Source organism: Xenopus laevis, chromosome 2L (genome assembly GCF_017654675.1).
Source record: "Xenopus laevis strain J_2021 chromosome 2L, Xenopus_laevis_v10.1, whole genome shotgun sequence".
In the NCBI taxonomy this organism is placed as follows: domain Eukaryota; kingdom Metazoa; phylum Chordata; class Amphibia; order Anura; family Pipidae; genus Xenopus; species Xenopus laevis.
Window position 1 is genome coordinate 93,969,551 of NC_054373.1, and position 21,598 is coordinate 93,991,148.

The following is a 21,598-nucleotide window of genomic DNA, read 5'->3' on the forward strand; positions in this document are numbered from 1 at the left end:
TTGAGATGGCCCCTTGTAAGACGAGGGCTCAGAATCGTCCCTGAATAAATGGAAACATTTTACATTGGACTAAGCTGATTGATTTTGGATTTTTAGTAGGGATGCACTGAATCCAAGATTCGGTTCGGGATTTGGCCTTTTAAAGCAGGATTCGGCCGAACCAAATCCTAATTTGCGTATGCAAATTAGGGGCCGGGAGGGGAAATAGCTTCACTTTTGTCACAAAACAAAGGTATAAATGTTTTCCCTTTTCCACCCCTAATTTGCATATGCAAATTAGGGTTCGGATTCGGTTCGGTAATCGGCCGAAACTTTCAAGAAGGATTCGGCCAAATCCAAAATAATAATTTTTAGCAACAATGCCTTACACTAAATTCAAAGTTGCTTACAATGTATACAACAACCTATCGTCTGTATAACTTTACTGATCATACTGCACCTCTACTCCATCTAATACCTAGGACCATACTAGCATGGGCCCCTCATCTTTGATGAAAGGACAACCTATGCATAGAGAGCTTATTATCAAAGGAAATAAAGACTAAAAAACAAAACAAACTTTTTTATTACATGTGAGGTGCTGTGCGAACCGACAATCTGAGCCCTTACAAGGGGCACACCTCTTGCTCCCCCATAGAAATGTCAAGCACAAGTATGAAGACACAGATATGAGAGAACATATTCTTAATAAATTCAAAATTTCAGGGTTCAATCCACTATTGACGGCTCCATCAAAGTTTAGTCTGTATACCAAAATGAAGTTGCATATTACCATGAGTGAATTGGCCTTAGCAATTCTTTGGCCCAAAAGAAAATCATAGAAAAACAAAAGTTTTGATTCGGTTAGCCAAATTTTAAGGGTCTGTCAAACTGAATCTCGGGGGGGGGGCCAAATACAGAACATTAGATAGAGTATTCCCAATTCAAATCATAAAAAGCAAGTCAAAAGAATGAAGAGAGATTCTAATGGTCAGTCCTTTAAATGCAGCAGTGTTGGTCCTGAATTATTCCTGATGTCGGATGCAGTGGAAGGCACTGGGGGAATCCAGCCTGTGAGTCAGACAATGGGCTCTCTCTCCCCCTCCTTGATTCTAAAAACGCCTTGGCAGCAGATACGTGGTTAAAATGAGAATTTTATATAAAATAACAATATATATATATATATATATATAAAATAAAAGGGGATTCCTCAAAAAAACCAGTGAAAGCGAGATTAGAACGCAGGGGGGAAGAGGAGGAGCCAGAAGCAGCTCTGTGCAGCATTGAATGGCCGATGTCTAAGTGCTGGATGCAGAAGACACAATCTCTGTTTTTGCAAGAAACAGACAGAACAGTATATCTTTGTCTAGGAACCTTGACCCTCTGGATCAACACCACCCTCTGTATCTTCATCATTATAAATGTTCTCCGCCTGGAAAAAAAATGTAAGGGCTCCATTTCACTTGACATGCATGAAAACAAAGGTCTTCAAAAATAAAATGATTCCTGCTCTCAACCTGTCCTATTAGTGTTAATAATCTAATATATTACATAAAAGTTTTAGTTTGATAAAAATGGGACCTGGGCAATACTTTGCAAAGAAGCAAAAGTGAACCCTAATTTGAATGAGGCTGTGGAGAATTTAGCTTGTTAATCCTGATACAAACCAGTTAGAAGTGAAATTTTAATATTATATCCAATAGGTGATGGAAGTGTATGTTTTTAAGTTTCATTTAGGTGTGGTGATTACCAAGCACACAACTCTATGGGGCACATTTACAAAGCTCGAGTGAAGGATTCGAGTTAAAAAAACTTCGAATTTCGAAGTGTTTTTTGGGCTACTTCGACCTTCGACTACTACTTCGAATCGAACGATTCGAACTAAAAATTGTTCGACTATTCGACCATTCGATAATCGAAGTACTGTCTCTTTAAGAAAAACTTTGACCCCCTAGTTCGGCAGCTAAAAGCTACCGAACTCAATGTTAGCCTATGCGGAAGGTCCCCATAGGCTTGCCTGCGGTTTTTTGATCGAAGGATATTCCTTCGATCGTTGGATTAAAATCCTTTGAATCGTTCGATCGAACGAATAATCCTTCGATCTCAGGATTTGCGCTAAATCGTTCGACTTCGATATTCGAACGATTTTAGTTCCTGGTCGAATATCGAGGGTTAATTAACCCTCGATATTCGACCTTTAGTAAATCTGCCCCTATGTGTCATGAATAAGTTCATTCTGTTAAGTGTCCCGTCTAAAGCAACAGAGATTTCCACAATTTTCTATGCAATAACATTCAAAAAAAGTTTTGCGGGATAATGAAATGAGGTGAAAAGTTTGCTACAGTTCTTAAGGCAACCAATGAGCATGCAGCATTTCCTGGCTAACTGCTTAAAAACAAACTTCTTATTGGTTGCCATGGGTTACTGCACCTGGGCAAACTATGTGCATTTTATTACATAATGCAAATTGGGGTCTACCAGTTATGTTAAGATGAATGGGAACACACTATATTTCAGCCGTTACTCACCATTTGCCAGACCTGCATGATATTATCCTCAGATACAGAACAGATCACCCATGGTTCATTAGGATTCCATGAGAAGTCTGATATCTTGGCTGTGTGACCACCATGAATAAACTGCAAGGGAAAAGAAATAGGGCAAATCATTACTATACTTCTGTGCATCTTGGAATTTTCATGTAACAGTATCCTATTCGTTCTTACCAGAAGTTCAGGGGGACCATCTTCTGCATCTTCAGGAGACTGCTCTTCTCCTATTTTACTGTTTACGGGGAAAAAAGAGTTTGGTGTTGAAGCTACAGCCTCTGGCGAATAAAGTTTTACTAATTTAATGCATAGCATATCAAGTATATGTTTTTTCTGTCAAATGGGTTCAGTCCTACTGAGGATTTTAATAGACAAGCAAAAGAAATTCCAACGGTTCGATCACACAGGAAGTGATCTTCCTTAGGTAAAAAACATATATAACCACAAATTTTTAAACAATATCAAATTACAAAACTTAAAGACATCCACTAGTGAAGTTCTTTTAACGATTTAGTTGACAAAAAACATTTGCATTTATCTGATGGACAAATCAGATAATCTCTTTACCTTAAATCCCAAACATTTAGTCTACGGTCAGTTCCACTGGATGCCAGAATGGTCTCATTATGTGGAGACCACTGGACCTGTAAAACAATTAAACTCCGTTAAAGCTGATTGATGTAAATTTTACAACATACATGTCAGGCTCACAATTTATGCACATTATGCCAAAATAGTGACCTGATTTTCCCGACACATTTTAACCCTTTCACAAGATGACCGCTAGACTATTACGGTATGCAAAATCCAAGGCTTATATGGCCATCTTCAAATAAGAATTGTGGTTAAAATCTCTAACATATGTGTCATTTTGCCTTTATTTGCTTTCAAAGCAGCAAGAATATGCTACACTAAAAGCTCTGATGGGGTATCGTGGAGGAAAAAAAAAAAAGTCTGTACCTGGAAGATTTCATCTTTGTGAGATTCAAATGAATGCAACTTTAATTTCAGATTGCGCAGGTCCCATAATGCAACAGTCTGAGAGGGGTGGAAAACATAGTATGACTTTAAACATCATTTAAAAAGAATAAGCATAATTAGTAAGCATTAAAAAGGACCATCAAAATCTGGAGGCAGAATATATCAGGCCAAACAAGAGCAAGTATTTATACTGAAGTTGCACATTTAACTTGGGATCCTATCAAATATCAGGCATGTTTGAATCTATAGTCTATAGCATAAGGATTAAAAACGACTTATCCACTCATATTACAAAATTCTATTATGTTGCTTTGTAAATGCAGACAGGGTAAGAAGAGTGTATTTTGGCTGAAACTTGCTTGTAAAGTTTAACTGCATAGCAGGCCAAGTGCTATTTCGGGTGACTCCGCAACTATTAAATACTACCAAAAAAGCTGTCCTGAATCGGACCATTAACATTTTAATTCTGTATCGATACAAGCATCCACAAATAAACTATTCCTTAGCAACAAACATCCTATTTTGTATGACAACTGTTTTCATTCTACAGTTGTTTAGAGACAGTTGTTTGATCCCGGTTTATCTTCCTGCATAAGAACAGAACCCATTGTGTTCTACACAGCTTATCTGCTATATAACATTTTACACAAAAAAAGCTGTCAACATATAGTGAAATTTAAGATTTACCTTGTCAGCTGACCCAGTTGCCAATATGAACTCACTGTAAGGGTTAAATGACAGACAGTTCACTTCAGCTGTGTGAGCATCTACTGAGTGGCTGGGCTTTGATGTGTTGTTTGATCGGGTGTCCCAGCTGTTAACATAGACAGGATTGTCAGTTCAGTTTTAAGAAATACAAATCAGTAGCTGTCATGACATCCCCCATTGATAAAAGCTTTATTACAGACTCCCAATGTCAACTCCATAGACTGTGCAATCTGTGCCACTTAAGGGCAGAGAAACACACTCAGATTCGGGGAGATTAGTCACCCAGTGACAAATCTTCTTCTGGGTGAATAAACTCTCCAAACTGCCTCCCGCCAGCAACAAGACAAAAGCTAGAAAGAAAAGCAAATAAACCCTTATACCAATAAATCTGACCGGAAACTAGAATACATTACTATGTATGTTTTTCTGCAGAAGTAGATAAATAAAAGCAAGTCTTAGTTCAATGTAGTAAACTAAAAGTCCTTTATAGTACTTAGAGCACAAAGACTTTAACCTTGCAGGAAGGCTGAAAACTATGAAAGCTACTTGTAAGTAGGGTTGCCACCTGGCTGGTATTTTACCGGCCTGGCCGGTAAAAATGATGGTTGATCCCATTGTCATTATTAGGGAAAAAAAGATAGATATATAGGAAGGCCATTTTTTTTTTCCAGAAAAGGTGGCAACCCTACCTGTAAGATATCCATGCACTCCACAAATGATATTAAAAGGGAAGGGAAGTAGTGATGTGCAGACCGGCCAGGGAGCAGCAGGTCTGTTGGGTTCAGGCGAACCTTGCACCCCCATTTGCACTGCCGGCTTCCGGTTTTATAGCTGTGCACCTGCTTGCCCCATTCCTTTTAATACATCGACATGTGGGCGCAGGTGGAAAGAGGGTCCGGGACCCGCACATCACTAAAGGGAGGCATCAGGACCCAATCTATAGTGAAAAAACAGTTCCATGACTGTGACCCATGCCCCTAAACGTAAAGAATGTTATGAAATGGGTGAAATATATTATGAAAGTGAAGATGGCCAAATTACATTTTAAAGTTGACAATGGTCAATGATCTGAAATACAGATAAAAGTATCAAACACCTTTACAAGAAATTGTTACTAAATTTGATGAAATATGGAGTTTCTCTCCACTGGCCTATTTCAGTTAGCAGAGAAGCACCTTCAATTCACACCTGACCATGCTTTCACAGAATTCTGAAACTGAAAAACACCAGTACACGTTCAGATTTCCATTCAAGATGGGCTCAAGTTGCACTCGTAACACTGCATCAGGGCATTTTTCTATTTTTCTCCACTGGTAAAATGAAGGTTATTGAAGAGTTTCTCTTTGAACAGCAATTTGGTTAAGAAAAAAAGTTTACAATAATTGAAATTCAGATCTTTAAATACAATTTTATCAATCAGATTTTGTCAGAAATATGAATATATATATATATATATATATATATATATATATATATATATATATATATATATATATATATATATATATATATATATATATATATATATATATATATATATATATATATATATATAGGCAGCAATAAGCCCAAATGGAATCATTATTATTCCTATATTTTTTAAATCACAGCTGCAATTTTTGTGGCTGTCCACGTGAACATGAAATTGTATAGTTAAATGGAACTATTCATTTTGCCATAAAAATAAAACCTGACAGATAAAAATGCTTATGTAAATGAGCCTGAATACTTCAGATTAGAAGATCCTCACATCATCAGTTTCTGATCATCTGCAACTGATCCAAAGAGAGATTCATGCAATAAATGCCAAGATACATCCTCAACCACTGCAGTGTGCCCTGTGAAAATGGTCTTTGCATCCACCACTTTGCCCTCCTTAGGTACAGCACTGATATCCCACAGGCATATTGTCTGTAAGGAAAGAGCAGTAAGTAAAAGGGATAATCAAAAGCATACATATATTCATGTATCGGGGGAAATAAAAGTGTGATCTTGTACTCACATGGTCGTCTGAAGCACTAAGCAGGTTGCCACTTAGGTTGGGATTCCAGGATAAGCCATAGCCCTCCTTTTGGTGGCCTCGAAGTCGGAGATCTGGATTACACTCACCAGAAGGATCTAACAAATACGCAGGCAGCAGTTTGAACATGGTCATATATCAGATTTTGTTCCCATACTTAGGAACAGATTATTTGACCAGGTACAAGCAGACATTTGCCAATTTTGATTATATTAGCCAACAAGTCAAATTTAGGTGCTATACAGAGCAGTCTGTCACAAACGGTTTTTACAGACCAATATGGTCTTTGCCTAATCCTGCTTGGATTATATTTATATTTGAATGAACCTAGATTAGACTCAGAAGGGGATCATTTTGGGGCCACACAGACCAGTAGGCTGCAGGCTATCAGTAAGGGTCAAGGATGCAGCCAATTTCTGTATGGGAACCTTTATACACAATTACCGTAATGATTTAGAGAGCCGAGTTTGTATTAACAATACAACGTGAAAGGAGTAAAAGACAATATAGAACGCTGTAGCTATTACTAAAATTAACACGGTGGAACACATTACACAGGATGGCTAGGCACCTGCATCAGAGCTGTGGAATCAGAAGCAATTTTGGGTATCTGGATGTACCGCCTTCTAATAACTTTAACTACAAGCCCTGAAAGTAATCAAACCAGATTTAAAGAAGGATATAACAATAGCAATTCTGTTTCTAAGAACAATACTTTAGTTAATGTTGGATGGTATTTTACAGCTATATGCCAGGTGCAATTAATAAACAAGTTGTTTTAGGTTTTCCAGTTGTTTTAGTTTAACTTTGATTTATAATTACTAAAGGATGTAGTTTATATTTGAGCTTTGGCAGTGATAAAATTCCTTATATGTTGTGTACATACATTAGTAAATTAAAGGATCAGTACCAGCAAAGAATGAAAGCATTTTCAAGCAATTAGCATATAATATACTGTTAGCATGCACTGGTAAAAGTAATGTGTTGGCTTCAGAAAGACTATGATAGTTTATATAAACAAGCTGCTGTGTAGCCATGCAGGCAGCCATTCAAGATGGAAAAAAAGACACTGGTTACATAGCAGATAAGCCCTGTCACATACAATGGTGTTGTATCTGTTATGTGCTATGTATCCTGTGTCTTTTCTCCTTTTTTTCCAGCTTGAATTGTTACCCCATGTCTACACAGCAACTTATTTATATAAAGTATAGTAACCTTTCTGATGAAAACACACAGCTTTTACCAATGCAACAGTACATTACATTTTTACTACTTTGAATCATTTTCAGTTTTTTGGTGTTACTGTTCCTTAAAAATCAGAAGAGTCAGCATTGGAATCAGAGGTACCAATAATTGAAGAGTCGAAGGATGTATGTACCAATTTCACAGCCCTAAGCTGCATACAAGAAATGCAACCAGGGATATTACCACTGATGTCAGGAGTCTTATAGCAATTGTCTTATTCTGTAAATGTAAAACATCAATCCCAATCAAGATTATGATCAATCCCAACTAATTTGTTTGGAATCCCAAAGAATCGTAGCAAGGACATTTTTTTTATTCCCCTTAACTAGTGCAAACATGGGAATTTTTTTCACATTGTTGGGTCACTGAGGCACACTGTTGCATAGGTGCAGTTGATCACCAGTAAATTGCTAAAAAAATAAATTAAACTGAACATGTTTTTAGAATTAAGAATAACATAAAATGTATGATATTTAAGTTAAAAACTCAGCAAAAAAAAAAGGAGAAATCATTAAAACTTTGCTTCAAGTTAATAGAGAATAAACAAAAAGAAATACAGTAAGCATTTTTAGTGATCTAATGCAAAGATCTTTAGCATAACTGCAACAGTCCGTGAAAATGAGTTTACAATTACTTGCCTGGTTTAGATGGGTGTTTGGTGTAGTCAAACACAAGAACGTCACTGGTTGGAGTTTTGGTGGCAATAATGCATGGATTCTGTGGCATGTAACGAGCTCTGTTCACCTCTCCTTCATGATTTATTTTGATCTCGATTTCTATTTTCCCACTCACAGAGCCAAAGCCTCCAAACTCTGCATAAAAAATTAATGTTTTTCTGATTATAGGTATAAATAAAAGCTCACGAGTGCTGCACAGCAGACAATTGATTGAATCAACATAACATACAGCTAGATTTTGCCTCTGCAGTTAACTTTCATGACACCTACAAATTTCTTTGAAACAAAAAAAAGGAACTAGAATAGACAAACTGACTTTTTGGGAGCTCTGTCAAAACGAAGAAAGGAAAAAATTAATTGCTTTAGGGCAGGGACGCATGCTCATATTCGGGGAGAATTAGTCGCCCGGCAATAAATCGCCTCTTCTTTGGGGCATCTCCCCGAACTGCCTCCCGCCGGCTAGAATCTAAATCGCCGGCAGGATGGCACTCACAGATCTTCGAAGTCGCCCAAAGTTTCCCCGGGAGATTAGTCACCACGAAGAAGAGGAGATTTGTCACTGGGCGACTAATCTCCCCGAATCGGAGTGTGTGTCTTTGCCCTTAAAGGACCAGTAACATAAAAAATGAAAGTTTTAAAAGTAATAAAAATATAATGTAGTGCTCCTTGCACTAATAAATCAGCTGGATTTGCTTCAGAAACACTACTATGGTTTATATAAATAAGCTGCTGCGTAGCCATGGGACAATCAAAGGAGAAAAAGTTACACTTAAATTACACAGCAGATATGCTTTGTTGAACATAATGTCATCTGTTATCCACTATTTATCCTGTGCCATATAGACTTTTTTAAAATTCCGCCATTGCTACACAGCATCTTGTTTATTTGAACTATAGTAGTGTATTGTAGCGTTTTTGAAGCAAACAGATCAGTTTTACCAGTGCAGGGCAACACTACATGATATTTTTATTACTTTAAAACACTTTCATTCATTGGTATTACGGTTGCTTTAAGGACAGTAACAGGACCCAGATCAATGTTTATATGAAATAATATGTTTTTTTCCCCAGTTCAAGCCTTAACAGACCAGTTTGTTTGCACTGATACTAGGGATGCACCGAATCCACTATTTGGGTTTCAATTGAATCCTTCATGAAAGATTCAGCTGAATACTGAACCAAATCCTAATTTGCATATGCAAATCAGGGACAGGAAAGAGAAAAGTAGAAAAAAATTATTTTTACTTCACTGTTGTGACAAAAAGTTACGCTATTTCCCTTCCAGCCCCTTATTTGCATATGCAAATTAGAATTCTGACTAATCTGAATGCTGCTGAAAATGACCGAATCCTGGATTTGGTGCATCCCTAATGGATACTCACTTAACGCAGATTAATACAGATGCAAGAAGCTGGTATAGGTGATGTAGCCGTTAAGTCAAAGTAGCTGCATAACTGCAGAAAAATGGTGTAAAAAAAATAAATAAAAAAAAGTGGTGCCCCGGGAAATTTGAAGAAAGAAGAAGCTGGAAGAAAATTGCTCCGTGGTGCTCACTGGTATAACCCCGGCCCGGTGCAGTTTTCTGCTGATAGGAACACCAGCCCGGGGGTTTCGGGTAAGTCAATAAAATCACTTGGATGTGCCTAACATTTGGCACCCACAAGTGTACAATGCCTTTCCTTCTCAGATTTCTCAAAATGTGAGTTAAGAGCTTAATAAATAAAACTCACCCACGTTCTATTAATTTCTATGGGATTATTAGAATTGTATTTATGAATGGGTGAATGCTGTCACTTCCCCCTTGATGCGAGATAACCATATTATATAAAACAGAGTTATAGTTGTTCTTTACATATATATGCATTAGCAATTGGATGAATTTTGAAAATTAATGGACATTAAATTTATATTGACTAAATAATGAACTTCCTGTATTATTATTATACTGGCAGCGATTGTTACTAATGATGGTTTACGGACGTACAATGTGTTTTTGTATGTATCTGAAAAACAATTGTTATTTTCCCCAAATACTTTTTAGTTCAGTTGCTTTGATATAGTTAATCAGAAATAATTATTTTTCTCAACAGCTTTTTTTTTGGTTTTAAAGATGAATTTTCTGCATATTTCTCTCTAGTGTTGGCATGTAGCAGCTCTATACACCAGATTTTAAAATCAGTAAACTGTTAAAATTTGCTACATTACTTGGGAACCGTTATGAATTTATGAATCAGGTGACTAAGAAAAGGTCCATGAGCATGATAAGCAGGGCTGAAGTTAAAGGTAGATACATAAGATGATGCATTTCTTAACTGTTTAGACCAGGGCTGTCCAACTGGCGGCCCACCTTGTGTGGTCCTCCACATGAAAGTATGCCTACTGGGTTTGCTATCCATGTATAAACTTTAAAAGGTATCACTATATGGATTAACTGGCCCCTGCATTGTTTAAACTTCAAATTCAGACAGGAATCCCCCTGTATTGTTCACACATGTAATCACCCCTGCATTGTTCACAATTTTAACACCTCTTTTGTGCACACCCCTAAAACCCTCTACTGTTCACATCTGAGACCAAGACTCAAAATGCCCACATTGTTCACACTCATAGAAACTGCTGAAGGTGCACTAGCACGGTTAGTGTATGTAGCAGATCTAAAAGTGGTCCTGATACTGCAAGATGGAGTGACATCACGCCCTCCCCTCCCCCATCAGAATAATGGGAAGGTAGATCTAAGAACAGCACTCAGTAGTAAAAATCCATGTGCCACTGCTATACCTTCAGTTACATTGATTAGGAGAAACAATAGCATGCCTGAAAGCAGTTCCATCCTAAAGTGCTGGCTCTTTCTGAAAGCACATGACCAGGCAAAATGACCTGAGATGGCATCTCGATCTCCATCAATGACAGCACTCCATAGTCAATCAAACTGAACAAATCAATAAGTCTTTCAAAGATTTATTGGTGGACCAACGTTTCAATTCTGCACAGGAATCTTCGTCAGGGTGGGAACGGTGCCAAAACACAGATATATATATATGAGATATATACTCCCAAACTTGGCTGCCCTTTTATTAGACACCAGTGGGATCACCTGACTATAGTTGGAGGGGGTGGGAGCTACAACATGGAGCTGGTCACTGCTCCTGTAGAACTATCCCACCCCCTCCAACTATAGTCAGGTGATCCCACTGGTGTCTAATAAAAGGGCAGCCAAGTTTGGGAGTTTTACTTTGAAAGCAGCTAGTAAGTTGCAGGTAAAACGTATTCGTCCCTTTTATAAAATGTATAATGAAACCATAGAATTCTTAATGAATCAAATGAAAATTGAGCATAGGACTGGCCAGATATGGGATGACTTTGACGTAGTTGGCCAGCTTAAATATATTGCAATATATGGACAAACAATCCCTGTTTTGTTTAAAGGGTAAGGCATTTTTCAGTAGCAGTATGCACAAAATGTCTGTCTTAAATATATTGATAATGGGTTGAGTGCAGAGGAATCTTGTATTTGTATATATATATATATATATATATATATATATATATATATATATATATATATATATATATATATATATATATATATATATATATATATATATATATATATATATATATATATATATATATATATATATATATATATATATATATATATATATATATATATATATATATTGGGGTTTAATACATGGATATTTGGATAACGGAAACAAAATACCTACTTTGCTTCTTACAATTCTTTTTTTTTTTTTTAGATACACCAAAAGCAGAAGGCAAACAAATAGAGGATAACAACTCTCTTTATATACTTCAGAGCGGGAATAACCCACTTTGCTTGCTCATGTACTAAACAAAGATACAGTTGAACTATGCAATTGCTGGTATTTTATAGGTTTCAACAATTGTAAAGTAATAAAGTCTGATTTTATTGTATGTCAGAATGATTTGGGTTTTTATTAGTTACTATCTGCTGGTTACACGTATGACAGCAAGAAAGAATGCTTAATGTTTAAGATGTTTGTGTTTACAAGCTAATGACTTCTTGTTAATGAGAATTACTGAACCCCATTCCCTTGGCCTCATCACAAGAAATGTGTGTCTCTGGAAATGTCCCAGGCTCTTTAAAGGAGAAGGAAAGACTAAAACTAAGTAAGCTTTATCAGAAAGGTCTATATAAATACACCAGTAAACCCTCAAAGTAATGCTGCTCTGAGTCCTCTGTCAAAAGAAACACGACATTTCTTTCCATTTATTGTGTACACATGGGCTTCTGTATCAGACTTCCTGTTTTCAGCATAAACCTCCAGGGCAGGGCTTGAGCATGCTCAGTTTGCTCCTCTCCCCCTCCCTCCTCCCATCCCTGCTGTAATCTGAGCTCAGAGCTGTAAGTGAGCAGGGAGAGACTCAGGCAGGAAGTGATGTCACACCAAGCTGATATGGCTGCTTCTATCCTAAACAAACAGACAGTGTCTAGATCTGTTTACTCAGGTATGGTAAAGCATTCTGCAGAATAAATTTAGCATTCTAGCTTGCACTATTGTGGCTAATCTATTGGCAATAAACTGTCTTGGAGCTTTCCTTCTCCTTTAAATTGAAAACTGCATAGTGTTAGCCTATCACAAGGTAGGCAGAGAGACCTAAAGGCTCACTCTACCTGAGAGATGGCTGCCACCTGGGCGGCAAAAGCCAAGGCTCCGCCTGATGCCATTTGTAAGGCTGCGAGGTGGTCTTCCTTACATACCTTCATCAGACATTATATTATATTCCCAAGATGCTAGGTTTGGGAGAAAAGTATTACAGGCTGTATTGCATTCATAATAAATTCTATAAGCATCAGCTGCGTCCTCCCTTTTTTATGGCTTTAGTAGTTCTCATGTTGGTGAATTGCTGCCATTGGTGGCTTGGGAAAGAGACATTTTTATTACTTACCGTAATTTCTATTTCCAAGTCACCTACCATGGCAGCATTCAGTAACTTCCATCCCTTCTGTGGCTAGGATACATAGACAATGAGCGGTGGAGTGTGGATGTTAGGGGGTTGGGTTAACCCTTTCCTGTCCAGTTTTAAAGTTATTTGTATATGTACTGTCTGCTCTTTTCTTTTATCTGTCATTTTCTATTATCTGCCCTGATGGCTCAGACTTTTGAAACAACACCAGGTGTTAAGCAAATACTAACTACTTCAATAGCAATGTCTTTTACGAATAGCTTTAAAAGCATATCTTCAATAATTATATATTAGAAAGTTGCTTAGAATGAGGTTCTCTTTCATTGGGCACATTTTTATTTTGGGGTTGACTTTAAGCTAAAGGGGGCTCATTTATATAGACTGGGCAATTTTGTACCTGGGCAGTAACCCTTAGCAACCAATCAGTGACTGTCTTTTTACAGGCAGCTGCAGGTTGAATGATGAAAGCAAACATTTCATTGGTTACTGCCCAGGTGCAGATTTGTCCAGTGTTTATAATTGAGCCAAGGACTGCATATCATTCTTAGAAGTTTTTAGCATTTCGGTAATTTCAAAGTTTGAAATTTTTAGTAGTAGCCCACACAATGTGTTAATATAGAAGGTGTTTCAAACAATCCTAATAGAATATTAAGTCCTAGTGTGACATGAGTAATGCAGAGCCTGTCTATCACAGAGCATACTCTATGACTAATCATGAACGAGATTGGCAGCTTGGCACAGCCCACACACAGAAGACAAAGGGGTCCTGTTTCAAGATGACAGCACCTATGAAACACTTTTTACATGTAGGATATTTTCTAATCCGTTTCAGATATAGACAAAAACAGCTGACTAAAGGGTTAAACGAAGGAGGGAAAATATATATATATTAATCATATCTCAAGGTGACAGGTCCTCTTAAAGGGGGGGCCACATGGGACATAACTGTTCAGTGAGTTTGCAATTGATTCTTAGCATGCAGGTCAGATCATATAGCGCCAACAAGATACGCAGTGCAAGATTCAAAAGCAAACGGTTATGACTAGGGATGCACCGAATCCACTATTTTGAATTCAGCCGAACCCCCGAATCCTTCACAAAAGATTCGGATGAATACCGAACCAAATCCTAATTTGCATATGCAAATTAGAGGTGGGAAGGGTTAGACATTTTTTTACTTCCTTGTTTTGTGACAAAAAGTCACACGATTTTCCTCCCGTCCCTAATTTGCATATACAAATTAGGATTCGGTTTGGCCGGGCAGAAGGATTGAGCCGAATCCTGCTGAATCCCAAACTGAACCACTGCCTGCCTGGTAACCAGTCAGTTGAAACCAAGAGAGCTGCAAAGCAGGAAGTAGTGTTCTGGCTATTATGTTAGATATCCAGTCACTCCAGCCTTTATAGATTACATTTTTGGCTAAATATCCACTATTAGAAACCTTTTTGCATTTTGCACAGCCTATTTACACTGAACAAGTGAGGCAACCCTTAAAGGAACAGTAAAGTGTGAAAATAAAAACTGTATGAATAGACTGTGCAAAATGTTTTGAATATAGTTAGTTAGCCATAAATGTAATGTATAAAGGCTGGAGTGACTGGATGTGTAACATAATAGCCAGCAACTATTCAATCATGGATCCGCACACACAAAGCTCTCTGCAGTGGGGAAATGCCCCTTCTTTTTATTTGTTCAAACCACCAACATCAACGTTTCGGGGGGTACAACCTCCCTTCATCAGTGATTGAATAGTTGCTGTGGGAACTTGCCGGGTCTGCGGAGAACCAGCACCACTAGTGAGTAGATTCCGCGTGTGCAGTGTATCAACTACATAACATAATAGCCAGAACACTTCTTCCTGCTTTTCAGCTCTACAACTCTGAGTTAGTCAGTGACTTGAAGGGGGGCCACATGGTACATTTCTGTTCAGCGAGTTTGCAATTGATCCTCAGCATTCAGCTCTGATTCAAAAGCAACAGATATGACCCATGTGCCCCCCCAAGACTCTGATTGGTTACTGCCTGGTAATTTCCTATAAAAAAGAACAAAACCATAGGGTCCCAGTTAGTCAGATCAGATGTGGGGGGTCATGACAAAAAACAACAACTATTTCGGCCAAAGAAAAATGGATTGTTTCCGTGTTTATCATGTAATTGTTGTTCCAATTGTCTGAAAAGGGACACTATTTACCACCCAAGAAAAGGCAACCGCATAAAAATTAAAGGGTACTATACTTGCACCTCTATGTATGTAATATACATGATTAAGTGTCCATTTGGTCTTCTGTATGTGGGACAGACGCCCAGGATGGTGAAAGAATGAATTAGAGAACACAACTCAGCCATCAAATTAAAAAAAACTAGATCAGGCGGTCTCATCACATTTTACCGAAAAGGGTCATGGGGTACACCAACTAAAATTGCAAATAATTGATCATGTTTCGACATTACGCCGTGGGGGCAATAGAAATAATTATTAAAAAAAGAAGCTGAATGGATTTGTTTGTTATAAACATTGGAGCCCATGGCCTCAATCGGGAATATGATCCCCACCCCATTTTCAGATAGTTTCCCAGATTACAGGTGAGAATTTTATTTAGGTTGTTTTTAATGTATATTTATCATATTTTATTATTTTACATATTTGGATTGATCTGTGTGGATTACCATAACAAAACAGATTTATTAAGAATGAATGAGTGATTGAGTCACAAATATGAACCTAAATGGTATTCAGATAAGTGATATAATTTTTTTCTCTTTGTGGAATTGTTGGGAGAAGTGATACAATGTAGCCAAAAGATGGTGCTGTTTGAGGAAGTATAAATTGTTACACAGTAACTTGAAAAAGGGCTGGATACAGGCCCGAAACATTGTAATGTTGCAGATCTAAAGCCATGAGCTAAATAAAAGGCTTTTTAAATTACCGTTGCATGGAGCTGTGCCATATACTGGATTTGAATTAACGAGGGTAACCAGTCAGTGTAAACCAAGAGAGCTGAAAAGCAGGAAGTAGTGTTCTGGCTATTATGCTAGACAAAAAAAAAGTGTGCACACACACATATACTTTATTATTATTCCAAAGGCAAAACAATTTTAAGAACTCCCACACTGGTGCAACCTTACCTCCTTTTTCACTGTCATAGTGGGAAGCATCAAATTGAGCATCATCATTAGGAAGCTGCACGCTAGCAATCACCAGGTGATTCTGTTCATCAGAAGTGTGTGTTCCCAGTACCAGTCTGTGGATGCTGAAATCTTTCCCATCGGGTCTGTCAAGACAATATTTGATGCAACAGGAAAACCGACATTAACTTTAGAGGAATGGACACACAGTTCTCTCAGAATACATGAGCAACAAGAGTTCTTACACAATTTGGAAAAGTTAAAATTTGCTAAAAAGCTAAAATCTAAAAAGCTCATTAAAAGTCTACAGACTAAAAACAAACAAAAAGAAAAAAAAAAAAGCTTAGCCAGTGCTCAAAATCTCATCTCATATAGCACCACAGTTGGGGAAATAAATTTATAAAAGAATGCCCAACATCCAGCACCTGTTACCTTGCTAACCTGGCAATTGATCAGTGGTTTGAGGCAGGCCTGGACTGGCAATCTGTGGGTTTTGGCAAATGCCAGAGGGGCTGCTATAAGGTCCCATAGAAAGTCAGTATTTAGTGGGCTGGTGGGGGCTGATTGGGCCTCTGTTTAACTAAAATGGCAGGGACTATTTTAATTCTCAGTCCGGACCTGGTTTGAGGACAACTAGTGGCTGCATTTATTTCATTAGCACAAGTACACACTGTGTTATAAAACTAAAAGAAACACAGACTTTGCATCAAGTGTAAAAGCAGAGGTTATTTGAGCATCCTCAACTGGGGCAGGAATTCTACAGACTTAGCACACTGGTTATCACTACTTAGCAACTGTGAGCTAACACAGTGTAGTTCGATATAAATGTAAACATCACACTACTGTTCCACAGCATGCCAGGAAACACCAAAATAGCACAGTTCCTTCTCCACACTCATCTTCTTCTAAGTGCCATAACGGTGTGTAGCAAATACTATGTTTTACACCCAGAATAATGTAGAGAACTAGGTGAATCACCTGGTAACATCTGAGAGCCACTGAGCAGTGAGGCTAGGCCACTCCAAGGCATGGGTCATCACCAGATCATACAGGAAAGGGGTGTTTTTCTTCCATATTTTATACTCTTCATTTATGACTCGTTCCTCCACCGCATCATCGAACGCAGCTTGTGTACAGGAGAACAAGCAAGTTACAATGAAATTTAGCACAGGTACTTCTTGCCCCACACGACTATGCGATGTAGTACTAGCAGTTTCCCGCTTATCACACTCACTGGTGCCAGTGGGATGTCCCTTGCCCTTGTTGTCGGGTCATACTTACCCTCTTTATCAGCCATAGTAAATCCAGGGACGGATACTTTACTGTTTTCACGACTCGACTTGCTCTGTAAGTCAGCAGCCAGACTCACGTTCCCCGGTTCTTCCTCTGACTCCTCCCACGGTGACCGGGCCTGCTCCTCCTGCTATTGTTTCCCGCCTCCCCCGTGTCTCCGAGCCGCACACCTTCGCGCCAACAAGACCCAATAAGAATTGTGCAGAAGTCACCAATCAAGAGACCTTTCGTCACAAGTGGGCGTCTGCCAAGAGCCGGCTAAAATGGACGTCACGTGGTTACGGTAGGCCGTAGACATGGTTACGGAAGTCTTTCACTACTGGTGGTCAGGGGTAGTAATGGCGCAATGTGGCCAGAAGAGTGGCCTCGTGTTGGTATTGACATGCATACTGTCCCGACATTTTAATTGTAAGACTTCTTGGCTACGGAAAAAAAACGTGGTGTTCAGTCTTTAGCTGTCAATAAACTACACCTCCCAATCCCATTCATTTGTTTTGTGGAAGTTTGTTAGATGTACTGTAACAAACTAGACCACCATTATGAAACCTGGCCCTACTTTTTATATTGAGACACCGTTTCCAACGCAAGACCTCCCACAGGCGGCACTCCCTGCAGTATTAGGTTACAGAGACTCAAAATGGATCCTTCTACATTGGCTTCAGCCGGGAACACGTGACAGGTGTTTGTCAGGCAGGCTCCCAGGCTCCCGGAAGACGCTTTGGTTAGTGGGCTTGGGGCTGCACGCCTATGAAGATGGATGAGCGATATTATACACAAACTGATGAGCAGGCTGATGTCAAGGCGAAGTACCCACCCGTAAACAAGAATTACGAATGTAAGGGTTATTTGGTAGTGATTTTCTTCCTTCTGGGACTGCTAGTAAGACAGAGTGGAGCTCATTTATAAACACTGGGCAAATTTACACCTGGGCAGTAATCCATAACAACCAATCAGTTACTTGCTTCTTTTCAGCCAGCTGCAGGTTGAACAATGAGAGCAAACATTTGATTGGTTTCCATTGGTTACTGCCGAGGTGCGAATTTGCCCAGTGTTTATAAATGAGCCCAAGTGAGCCCCATATATCTCGACACTGAAAAGTTTACTTCCTCGCTATAATAGGTTTTACAGTTCAAGTGACTGATATTTTTTTTGGGATGTGAATGTAGATGTTGGCCCAATATCCACATTCAACATTGTTGGGGTAACCATCTTTTTGTACCTGGTACTTACCTTACGACATTTTGTTGTTTCTCATACTGGTGTCAAGTCTGAAGGCGTGTTGCCACCTGTAATGGGTGGCATGACTAACAGAGTAGCTTTATCTTAAGGCAGATTAAATGCCGTGTTAAAGGAGAATTAAACCTTAAAGTTAAAAAAACCTACCCCCCCCACCCTACATAGACCCTCCTCCCCCAGCCTGTGTTACCCCAGGCAAATGCCCCTAAGTCTTTACTTACCCCTCGGTGCAGATTCTGGCATCAGAGTTCACGGGCGCCATCTTCTTCTCTTCGGAATGAGACCGGTGAAGTGGTGATTGTGCTGTTGGAGCAATTTTTTGTTACACGACAACTGCGCATGTGCCGAAACATACGAAAATTGCAGAAGTGCCGGTCTCACTCCGAATATTACCGAAGTGGCTCCTTGAACTCGGATGCCTGAATCTGCACTGAGGGGTAAAATGTTAGGGGCATTTGCCCAGGGTAACACTTAGGCTGGGGGAGCAGGGAGGGGGCTCTATGGGTAGTAGAGGTTTTTAACTATAGGGTTGAATTCTCCATTAAGAGAAACAGGCAGCTAACTAATTCTCTTTGTACAAAGAACCTATGCTAAGTTAATGTTAACTATACTTACAACAAAGATAAATTGCTCTTAAATAAAAATAAATCACAGTTGAGCACCTATTTAATTTATAAATAACTAACCTATGTAATGTTCTCTTCCAGATCTGGACCACACTGCAGATGTTCAGTACGTATTTACACACAAACATGAATATCCTTTAAATGATATTCTTATAAACGTTGCTTAGTGATTTATGGCACATGTCTCTAAAACTGGTGTCTTATAATAATGTAAAATATGAGAATACAGGGACCTGTTATCCAGAACGCTCAGAACCTGGGTTATTACAGATAATTAATTTTTCCATAATTTTGATCTTCATTCCTTAAGTCTACTAGAAAATAATGTAAACTTTAAACCCAATGGGCTGGCTTTGCTTCTAATAAGGATTGATTATATCTTGGTTTTGAAATCAAGTACAAGCTACTGTTTTATTATTACATAGAAAAGGGCAAACATTTTTAAAAATTAGGATTATTTGGATAAAATAGTCTATGGGAGACAGTCTTCCTGTAATTCAGAGCTTTCTGGATAACGGGTTTCCGCATAACGGATCCCATACCTGTATTAGAAGTCACCTCAGAGTTCTGTGACCTGTATAACTAAACATGGCCTTCATCCTTGTGCTTTTATATGATCTCTCCTTTATGCAGACCCGGGCTGGCAATCTGTGGGTTCTGGTATATGCCAGAGGGGCTGCTGTAAGATGCCATAGAAAATAGCTAATTAGTTGCCTGGTTGGTTTTACTTGGGCCTTAATGTACTTGGAATGACAGGGCCTATTTTGACTCCCAGTCCAGGCCTGCCTTTATGACTTGTAATATCCTTATATTTTACAATAGGGGGTACATTATTCACTATATATAGTTAACTGTAGACCAAATGTCCCTGGTGCAGGTAAAGATAAATATAAAAAGGAAGTACTGGACTCACAGGAGCTTGCTCAAACAAAAAGTGGTTTATTTACAGAAAATACAACTTTTCGAGCACAAACTCTGCTCTTCCTTGTCCCTGATAAGTTAAAACAAAAAGCAGCCTCTTTGCGTAGAAGTTGTGTTTTAAAGTGAAACTATTTTAGTTTTATTCATACATCTGTATGCATTTGCAAGTGAAATTCCTTAAATACAGCCACAATTTGTTCACTGTATTTATTTTCCAGCCTAGACAGCTAGTAAATACTGGGACAGCTGTGAAGCTAAAGTTAAGCTTTCTTTATGTTTTGTACTTTTGTACTTCTGTCTGTGTAGGTTACATGCTTGGGGAGAGACTTTAGAAGAAGCATTTGAACAATGTGCCATGGCAATGTTTGGTTACATGACTGATATAGAAACAGTTGAACCTTTGGACACAGTAGAAGTGGAAACAGAAGGTGAGGCCTTGCTTAAGACAACTGTCCCTTCCTGTCCGTACATTTTCTAAAATTTAAGTCTGAAGCTGTATAGTTTTGTTTACCCCTTATTCATTGTTTTTCTTCTTCTTACAAAATATGTTGATGGTGTTTTCTCTTGTGTCTCCGGGGACACAGGAGACCTATGGGGTAAAAAGCTCCATCCTCCAGGACACTTGATTACAAAAAAGGGGGCATGCTAGGACAACCTTGGCATTACCCCTAGCACTTCGTTTCTGAGATCAGTTATTCAAGTGTCCTGTCCACAGGAGGTTGAAACTCCTCTCAAGGAAACATTCGGTCAGAGATTAGCGCTGACAACCGGGGTTATACCAGGGGCAGGAGAACTGCTACCCAACAGTGTTAAAACCCAGGTGGGAAGTGTCACCCCCTGGGGCAAAATTATACTAGGGCTCAGATAATCCCCCAACATAATGAATTTCTGTTTATCCGTGCACTGGTAATTTAATTATCTACCTCACAAAAACCAAACCTGCAGTAGGTTCAGTTCCCTTTTCCTGTTTATTTGTAATCAAAACTATAAGCAAAAAGTACGTTCAACACAGGCCCTATTCATTAAACTTATGTTAAAAGTAGAATCATGGTCTCCACTTTGACGAATTAGAAAATTGTGGCAATATATGTAAAAAAGGGCAATATTTACTGATATGTATATGCTAATTTGCTCATATTCTCTGATAGGTCACTTAAGATATAAAAGTGTTATTTTAGAACATATAGCTTCTTCAAATCAATACTAAACACTTCTTATAAAAGCCCAAGTGGAATGGAGAATAAATCAGAAACATCACAGGGTCAGTCTTACTTATTAGAGAGGT

The 21,598-nt window shown here is 38.5% G+C and overlaps 2 protein-coding genes across 3 annotated transcripts in view; one reads left to right on the forward strand and one right to left on the reverse strand.

The window, feature by feature from the left end:
* Positions 1–1,001: 1,001 nt before the first annotated feature.
* rbbp4.L (retinoblastoma binding protein 4 L homeolog) lies at positions 1,002–17,858 on the reverse strand (the record flags this gene model as incomplete). The annotated part of the gene is given in 12 exon segments (NM_001090342.1): positions 1,002–1,411; positions 2,508–2,618; positions 2,706–2,763; positions 3,096–3,172; positions 3,489–3,566; positions 4,197–4,323; positions 5,968–6,128; positions 6,220–6,335; positions 8,121–8,294; positions 16,238–16,383; positions 17,216–17,363; positions 17,519–17,858. Coding segments are annotated over 12 exon segments (1,278 nt in total). The 5' UTR covers positions 17,535–17,858.
* zbtb8os.L (zinc finger and BTB domain containing 8 opposite strand L homeolog) overlaps positions 17,795–21,598 on the forward strand; it is an 8,115-nt gene continuing 4,311 nt past the window's right edge. Inside the window, exons 1-3 of one of the 2 annotated variants that reach the window (XM_018246795.2) lie at positions 17,795–17,813; positions 19,474–19,498; positions 20,620–20,741. In XM_018246795.2, the coding sequence (XP_018102284.1) occupies positions 20,669–20,741 (73 nt within the window). In that variant the 5' untranslated portion in view covers positions 17,795–17,813; positions 19,474–19,498; positions 20,620–20,668. Of the gene's footprint in view, positions 17,814–18,122; positions 18,366–19,473; positions 19,499–20,619; positions 20,742–21,598 lie in introns of those variants that run through there. The other variant, XM_018246794.2, reaches the window with a different exon arrangement.